This window comes from Caenorhabditis briggsae (assembly GCF_000004555.2).
Source record: "Caenorhabditis briggsae complete genome, chrII, whole genome shotgun sequence".
NCBI lineage: Eukaryota > Metazoa > Nematoda > Chromadorea > Rhabditida > Rhabditidae > Caenorhabditis > Caenorhabditis briggsae.
In genome coordinates this window covers 15,467,286-15,476,466 of record NC_013486.2, presented here as the reverse complement: position 1 = coordinate 15,476,466, position 9,181 = coordinate 15,467,286, and the positions used below count along the sequence as shown (strand labels likewise).

Sequence of the window (9,181 nt, the reverse complement as noted above, 5' to 3'; positions counted from 1 at the left end):
CACCACTGCAAAATGAATTCGTCTCGAAAAATTTTTCGCAAAAATTTCTCGAAGTCGTGTCGAAGGGACACACACTGCTACAGAGCCTACAGTAGTTGTAGAAGAAGTTACAGGAAACTAGGAATACTGTACCTAGGGACAGTATCCTTACTACAAACTATGGGCGCTTTGCTAGTTAGTAAGGTTACTGTAGTACTATTGTGATTCGCCGAATTTCAGGCATTCTTGGATTTTTTGAGATTTTCCAAAAATAGAATTTTTCAAAATTCTGGATTTTTGAATTTTGAAGTTTTGGATTTTCGAGTTTCCAATAATTCGAATTTCCAAAAACCTTGGGATTTTCAAATCTGTAAAAATCCAAATTTTCGAATTTCGAACAACTTGAAAATTCAGAAAATTTCAAGATCACAAAAAGTTTGGAATTTCAGTTATTTTGAAATTATAAAATCTGAAAATGTTGAATTTCAGAAAGCCGGTCCTTCTATTGTTCCAAGGTACCTCTGGAGGGCCCTTCTAATACAGGTTTTACGGTATATCTCAGAAAAATCTGAAACTCAGAATTTTAGGAATTTCCATCGATTCAACTACCTCAACAAAATTTTTTGAAAAAATTGAAAAACCGGTTTTCAACCCCCAACTCTTCTTCTTCCCATCCTTATCACTGATTTTTTTTTTCAACCAAAAAAATTCTCTCGTTTCTCTACCGTCTCTTCTAGCTTACTTACTATTTCTCTTGTTATTATTTGGAGTTACGTAACAGGGAGAGAGAGAGAGAGAGAGAGAGAGAGAGAGAGAGAATAAGATAGGAAATTGTGTGTTTATGATGTCAAGACTGATAAAAACCAAAAAGAAAAATTTTTTTTTTTTGAAAAAAATTTTCAGGGGCTGAGTTAAAAAAAAAGAAAGAACTGAAACTCAAAAACTCAGGCATTCAAAAGTTCAACATTCCATAAATATTCGAAATGCTAATGGAGTTATTCAGGGAGTCGGCAAAAAAAGGAAAAAAAAACCCCGCGAAAAGTCGGAGAGTGTTCCAATCTGGCTGAAATTTTGGGGCAAAACTGGAGAAAACTATAGGAAACATTTTGCCAAAGTTTGGGGTCAAAATATCAACTTTGAAAATTTTGCTGGAATTTCAGACAAATTTTCAAAGTTGATATTTTGACCCCAAACTTTGGCAAAATGTTTCCTATAGTTTTCTCCAGTTTTGCCCCAAAATTTCAGCCAGATTGGAACACTCTCCGACTTTTCGCGGGGTTTTCTTTTTTCCCTTTTTTGCCGACTCCCTGAATTACCTCATAACAAATGTGAAAATTCGAATTATGAGTTTAGGAGTTTTTAGCTCAAAATTAGCCGATTTTCAGCTGGAAATCTACATTTTCGGATAATTAATAATTGAAGATTCTGAATTGAAAAAAAAAATCGAAAATCTGTAGAATCATCATTACTAATAACAAACACCAAATTCTGTATGTGGTGATGTATTTCGCGTAGCCGTTCACCCCTTCAAAGTTAACCGATTGAGCTGAAACCTGGACAGATAGGTCAGAAGTGTGTCTTAGTTGATGCCCAAACTTTTGGTTTTTCGAAATTTTGATTTTGAAGTCTTCTGGAGACGTTCCTTGGTTTCACCACACTAAAGGATGGTGTGCAGAAAGGGCGATGGTGGAGGAGGGCGAAAGGAGGCCAGGAGGTTCAGAAGGGGCGTAAACCGACTGGTTTCTTAAAATTCAGAAGTCTGAAAATCAGAAATCGCAAGAATTTCAAAAGTTCAAAAAATTGGAAATGCTAACAAATGTGAAAATTCGAATTATGAATTTAGGAGTTTTTAGCTCAAAATTATAAGGCTTCCATTCGGTCGGGAAATTTAGTCGACCGACCGAGCTGACCGATCGATCGGCGCGCCGACCGTTTTCGTGCATTTGCGCGTCAACGTGTTTGCATACTCAGCATTGTATTATACGACAAACTACTCAATAAAATGCCTCGTTTGTCGTAAAATAATGTGCTTTGTACGCAAAAATTCGTGTTTTGATGCGCAAAGGCACGAAATCGGTCAGCTCGGTCGGCTGTCGGCCGGCTGGGTCGGTGGTCGGTCGGTGGTCGGCGATTTTCGACCGACCGAAATGGAAGCCTTACAAAATTAGCCGATTTTCAGCCGACAAAAACTGCTGGAAATCTACATTCTTCGGATCTAGACTGTTCTAAAGACTAAAAGTTCCTGGCTGAAAATCACCTTCAATAATAACAAAGTTTGCCTCTTAATCCAGCATTTTTGGATTCGAAGCCATTTTTTTTTGACCAATTCAGCTCTAAATCCACCATTTCCTAGCTCAGAATTCGCCGATTTTCCGCCAAAAACCCTGCTGGGAATAGATAAAAGCGCCAAAAAAAGAAAAAAAGAAATCAGCTAGATTCCAAAATGCCCAATGACACGGAAAATGAGAACAACTAATCGAGGGAAAAGGAAGGAGAAAGTATTATGGAAGAAGCATTCTGAGGCATCTGCCTGCTGCCGTCATTCCTTCTCCCACTGCCATTTCTATGTGGGGGTGTTTCGCAATCGCAATCTGATACGGCCCAAATTGGGAAGAAGTTGGGAAAAGAGTGTGAGAGAGATAGAGACGCAGAGAAGTGGGAAGAGGAGAACCGGAAGTGTGTCTGATGATAGTCTTCATCAGCAATTTTTTAGGAAGACGATTTTGAAGAATTCCTTTTCTATAAATTGAAAAAAAAAACTGGGAATATTGTCGGGAATTTGTAAGCTGGACTAAAAAATGCATTTCTGGGCTTAAAAACGCCTGAAATTCCAATTTTTCAGGTCTCAAAAAGTCATAAATTCCGAAAATTGGAATTTTCGGGGTTGAAAAATGCATAAAAACTGCAATTTCTAGGCTGGAAATCGGCCAAAAGTATCGTTTTTCAGCTTCAAAATCACTGAAAATGCATATTTCCTATGTCAAAAAAGGTCAGAAAATCATCCTTATTCTCTAGTCTAAAAACCGAAATATATCTTTTTTTTCCTTATTTTTGAGAGGAAAATAGCCTTGAAATCACATTTTCTAGTCGATTTTCTACAAATTTTCCAAGCCTTTTCATGCAAATATATTTCGCAATAATTCTTCCAAAAAAAAATATCTAATCTCATCAGCCAAAAAAAGGGAAAAGTGTGAAGAATCTCTCTTCTTTGCCATCTGATTCTTATCTTTGTCTCCTTCTTCCATATGTTACGCAACCAAGAAAAAAAAGAGGATATTTCAAAAATGGATGGATGGATGGCATATTCGGCTGCCCCCCAAGGACATTTTTTTGATCAAAATTTGAAAAAAAATTTCAAATTTCCAAAATTCAATTTGGAGAAAATAATTGGAAAAAATGGTCTAAAATCCATGAAAAATGGTTCAAAATCCATGAAAAATGGTCTAAAATTCATGAAAAATGGTCAGAAATCCATGAAAAATGGTTCAAAATTCATGAAAAATGGTCTAAAATTCATGAAAAATGGTCCAAAATTCATGAAAAATGGTCTAAAATCCATGAAAAATGGTTCAAAATCCATGAAAAATGGTTCAAAATCCATGAAAAATGGTCTAAAATCCATGAAAAATGGTCCAAAAACATGAAAAATGGTTCAAAATCCATGAAAAATGGCCCCAAAACATGGAAAATGTTCCGAAATTCGTGAAAAATGGTTCAAAAATCATGAATAATGTAATTTTTAACTAGAAACGCGATTTTTAGGTTGAAAATATAGCATTTTTTGGAATTTATCAAGTTAAAATTAGAAATTCCGGGTGTTTTTAGACACAATAATTGTGAGATTTTCAGGTGATTTCCGTCATTTTTCTAGCTCAAAAACCTTAAAAATGCATCATTTTCAGCCTGTTTTTCCCCAAATTCAGCTTAAAATTCGTAAAAAGCATACCATTTCTCTAATCCTCGTCAATCTCCACCACCTCTTGCTCCACGTCTTCTTCCTCTTCATCTGAATCTCCCGACTCAATACATCCGTCTCCCGGTTTCAATGCATTCGGACGTCGAATACCACTTCCAGAAGTCATGGTGACGTCATCGAAGCCGTCACGTCATCACTTCCATCAGTATAACGGATTGGGAGAATGACGACTTGGTTGCGTGCCTCACGATCGACCTGCAAATTCTAAATTGACCATTTTAGAGCGCTTTTGGGAGATTTTCAGCAATTTCAGTCAAATTTTTAGGTATTTCTAGACTAGCNTAGGCCATTTTAGAGGCATTTTGGACAGTTTTAGATCATTTTAGCGCATTCTTGGAGCATTTTTGAAGTCATTTTCAGGTTTTTAGCGCCTTTTTATAGTCTTTTTAGAGCCTTTTCGAGCGTTTCAAGAGCATTTTCAGACTATTTCGGGCGCTTAGCACATTTTTAAGCTATTTTCAGAGCATTCCTGCCTCATTTTCAGGTCATTTCAGGTCATTTTGAAGCCGTTTTCAGGGTTTTAGAGAATTTAAGAGCATTTCTAGCCCATTTGAGAAAAATTTTAGATTAATTTTGGCAAATTTTAGGCCATTTCAGGTCGGTTTTAAGCCATTTTCAGGTTTTTAGAGCATTTTAAGGCCATTTTAGACAACATATCGACCATTTTCCGACAATTCTCTAGACCAATTTCGATCATTTTAGGCTCATTTTCAGACTATTTCAGAGCACTTTTAGAGGATTTTTAGCGCATTTTAGACAATTTTCCGGCTATTTTTAGGCTATTTCGAAGGATTCACATCATTTCTAGAGCGGTTCCAGGCCATTTTTCTAGTTTTTTTTAATCATTTTCAGAGCATTTTCACAACATTTTCAGCTTATTTTGGACTATCTTTGAGCATTTTTAGGCTATTTTCGACATTTTCAGAGCACTTTTAGAGGATTCTGAGCGCATTTTAGACAATTTCAGACTGTTTCAGAGCATTTTCAGAACCTTTTTGGCTAATTTCGGACTTTTTTTAGGGCATTTTCAAACTATTCCAAGTATTTTTGGCTGATTTAAATTACCTTTCATCTCATTTTAGAGCATTTTCCAGGTACTTTCCGCCCATTTCTGAGCCATTTTTAGACCATTTTTGACTTTTTAACCTTATTTTTATTACATTCTAGCCGTTACTCACCCACCACCTTCCATCCTTGTGCTCTTTTCCTGCTCCAACAACCAGCGATTTTCCATTTGAGGCGAAAGCGATGGAATTGATGAATCCCGGGATGGAATAGGAGAAGAATGGTGTGATCGAACGGAAGTTCTCTCCGATTTTCCATAATTTCAGCTCTCCTTCGTTGGATCCGGATGCGAGGAGGTCTGGAAATTGAGATGGGGGTAATTAGGGGTTAATTAGAAGGATAATTAGCTGTCAAAGCCGAAAATAAGCAATTTGGAGCTTAAAATAGCGGATTTTTAGGAGTCAAAATCAGAACTTTTAGAGCCGAAATTTCAAAATTTTGACTGCAAAGTAACGATTTTTGGGTTGAAAAATACGAGTTTTGCGCTTAACAATTACAATTTTTTGGGCTTAAAATTACGATTTTTTGATTGAAAATCACCATTTTTGAAATTCGAATTCTCAGATTTTTCAGCCAAATTCCAGCATTTTGAAGCTATAAACTTGGGCATTTTTCCCCATATTTTTTTCAACAAAAAATCTCGAAAATTTGAAATTTCAATTTTCAATTTTTGGGGAAAAAAAAGAGCCACCTGAGCACACATACCATTTGACATCTGATGCTCTTTGTGCAATTTTTTTCTTGCAGAGGATAGAAACAGAGAAACGCTGTACAAATTGAAAAAAGGAGAGGTTTAAAAAAACTTATTGTGAAATCTAAAAGAAATTCTGAAATTCCGAAATTTTCAAAAATTGGTCCAAAATACACAAAAAAAATAGCTTTAAATAGTCTAAAAATAACCTGAAATCATCCAGAATTCGACTTATTTCATATCAACATTTTTGGGATGATTCCAATTGTTTTCAAACAATTCTAGGCCGTTTTTTCCATCTTTTTGAGGCATTTTCAGACCATTTTGGACAATTTTCGGAGCATTTTTTCAGCCAAATTTTTGGTTTCTTCAGACGATTTTGGACAGTTTTTGAGCTATTTTCAGCTGGTTACGCTGTTTTTGAGCCAATTTTTCAGCAAAAAAAAAAAAAGAAATTCTCACCAGAATACGGCAACACTGCCAACGCGACAATCCATCTGCCATTTCCCTTCTCGTCCTGTTCGTGTGCTTGCTTTCGAACCGTCAGCGGACGCTTCTTCCAGAATGACCAAATGGCGATGCTTCTGCAAAACATTGGAGAATTAAAATGTATTTAGAGTCATTCGGATGGGAATAATTTCAAAAAATTGGTCTAACAGAGCCAGAAATTCGGTCAAAAGGCTCAAAAATTGAACCAAAATACCTTAAAATTGGTCCAAAAGACCCAAAAATTGGACCAAAACACCTGAAAATTGGTCCAAAAGACCCAAAAATTGGTCCAAAAGACCCAAAAATTGGGTCAAGAAGCTCAAATACCAAATTCCACGAAATGGTTACTGTAGAAATCTTTCAAGAAAATAGAACAAAAATCGTCCGGCAGGCAGCTAAAACAGAGGGAAAAATCGGAAAAAAAAATAGAGAATGCTCCCTTTAAGCTCCGCCCACTTTTCGTTCTGGTGCGGAAGAAAGAAGGAGAAGAAGGATGAGCCAACAATACGGAAAAGTTGTTTGTGCTTGTGTTTATGTACTTATACTAACAAACAGAAAACAATACGTCACTATTCTTTTTTTTTTGGAATTGAGCCAAATTTTGGATTGAAAATGCTAGAAAATCGCTAAGAATCGCTAGAAATTCGCTAGAAAAATCGTCCAAAAAATCATATTTTCAATAAAATTCGCTAAATTAAAAAGTACAGAAAAAAAAAGAATAATTAAAATTAAATGTAAAATTCGACTTTTTCAGATTGGAATTTGCTAGGAAGCATCAGCCATTGTCCAGTGATAAGCTGACTAAAAGCCGAAAATTCCTTTTAAGAATTCCTAGTAAGAATGCCGTCTTTGGTTAGTGTGGCTAACTGCTAGCCGCGTACTAATAGCCACTAGCCACCACCACTAGCTTAGTATCCTATAGCAGTTTTCACTACCTCCACTACAGTTATATCTCATAATCAGCTTCTCCTTTTATTTTCTATCCTGTAGCTAGTGGTGTGGTTTATCTTACTATTCGGCCGACGCTTTCCTCTGGATAGTGTCCTAGCATGTGAGTTAGCCGATCAGGCAAATCAGAACATTAGGAATACGTGAGCAAGCCGCCATAGACCTATCTGACCATCTGCTAGCCACCATGGGCCAACCAGACCGTCAGTAAGCACGGCCTCGCGGAAGGGAACCTAGATTTAAAAACTGGAAAGCGCGCCAAGTTTGGACGCGCAGCGCGGTCGCGTCGCGGCTTTTCGGTGAGTAGCGACTCAACAACGCTTAACTTCACGTTTTTTTCAAAACACGTTTCATAATTTTCGAATCTGGCACGCAGCCAACTTTTGTGTGCGACGAAGCCCGCGTTTTTCAGGTTCCCAACCGCGATGCCGTGAGTAAGCCGTCACCTAGCCGCCTAACCTGACCGCCGGCAAGCCGTTAAAGACCAATCAGGCTATCAACTAGCCGCCATTGACCAATCTAGCTTTTCAGACTGAAAGCTGAGTACTCAGCGACCCTACAACTCCTTGGGCGGCTGCCGTAGGCTGGACTGTACAGCGGGTACTGTAGCCTAACTGGGAAACCGCCAACTTTCTAGCTAGTTGGTCAGGGAAAAACAGAAAAAAAATCATGAAGAAGAAGAAGAAGAAGAAGGAGAACGAGGAGACGCCAAAGTGGTAAGATTATCCGCTAGAATTGGAAAAATTTTAGAAGAAAACCAAAGAATGATGAGAGGATTAAGTGTAGAGAGAGAGAGAAAACGAGAAAATTATGGTGGAAGACAGCAATTTTAATCTTCCAGAATCGTTCAAAAAGTTGAAACAGGTGGAACGGCTTGTTGTAGCGAAATTAGTCAATTAAAAAATTTTCTAAAAAATCCAAAAATCCAAGAACATTTTGGTGGTTTTCTGGGTAATTATTATGCTTGTCTGAGAAAAAAAAAAGGTTGAGACGCAGAGAAAAAGTGTCTGCGTCTCCACCGTTTGTGTGCTGTTTAGGTTCTCCGCTTCGATATCGCTACCGTATTCAGACTGCAAAAAATACTCTCTAACCTTTTTTTTCTCAGACAAGCATAATAGAACCCCAATTTTTTGGCTAAAAATCACGATTCCAAACGCGTACAGTCGTCAGTCTCTGCTTCTCGTCCTTTACACTTTTTTTCAGCAAAAAAAAAAAACAAAGAGACCATTCGAACTATGATCCTTTAATAGAACGCAGAAAAAGGAATTTTTACACCATAAGTACTCCCCAACAGCAGCAATTTTCTTGGCACTTTTTCCCGTCTACAGCTGTACATGGCTGGAACATAAAATCGTCAAAAAAAAAACTATCCAAAGAGGTTCAAAATCGTGTCAGAAAAAGGCTCAAAAATAGCATAAAAATGCTCAGCATGCTTGAAACCGCATATAATTGTGAGGTAAGGAAGATTCAAAACCACAGGAATCTACAGTAACCTAAAGCCTACACAGCCTACAGTAACCTACAGAAACCCTACAGGAACATCTACTTTCAGCCGATTAAAAAAAACCCAATGTTTCAAGGGACAAAACGAAATATTCAGAGAGGGAAAATCACACAACCATGGAAGTTATGGAATTTCGATTCCTCCACAAAGTTCAGCGAAAGTTCGTCTTCTTCTTCTCCGTGTAATGGGCCATGACACGGAAAGAGAAGGGAAACGAGGGGAATCCTTGTTCTTCTTATTCTTTTCCGCCTTTACACTTGTTGAAATGAGGAAAAGAAAGTGAAGAGGGAAAAAAAACATACTTGCGGACGGGCCCAAAGCGGGCCGTGGCGGGCCCAGTCATAGTGTCTTTTAGGATTGATATTTTTTGACCAACTAAATTAGATATGGTAGAACTCGACGAGCACTACAAAATGATACTGTTTGGGACACTGTACCATGTTTGTGAACAAAGTTACAAGCCAAAAAACTGCAAATGCGGGCCGGGCCGGGCCGGTTTTTTCGGCCCGTTTGGTCTGTAACTTTGTTC

The 9,181-nt window shown here is 37.6% G+C and overlaps 1 protein-coding gene across 1 annotated transcript in view; it reads right to left on the bottom strand.

Annotated features, from left to right (window-relative positions):
• Window positions 1-2,480: 2,480 nt before the first annotated feature.
• Window positions 2,481-9,181, bottom strand: part of CBG23565 — a gene marked incomplete at both ends in the record, with an annotated part of 7,146 nt that continues 445 nt past the window's right edge. Inside the window, 5 exons of the mRNA XM_002647749.1 lie at window positions 2,481-2,801; window positions 5,134-5,318; window positions 6,174-6,295; window positions 8,955-9,058; window positions 9,111-9,181. The exon at window positions 9,111-9,181 is cut by the window's right edge and continues 445 nt beyond it. Coding sequence (XP_002647795.1) covers window positions 2,481-2,801; window positions 5,134-5,318; window positions 6,174-6,295; window positions 8,955-9,058; window positions 9,111-9,181 — 803 coding nt within the window. The remainder of the gene's footprint in view (window positions 2,802-5,133; window positions 5,319-6,173; window positions 6,296-8,954; window positions 9,059-9,110) is intronic.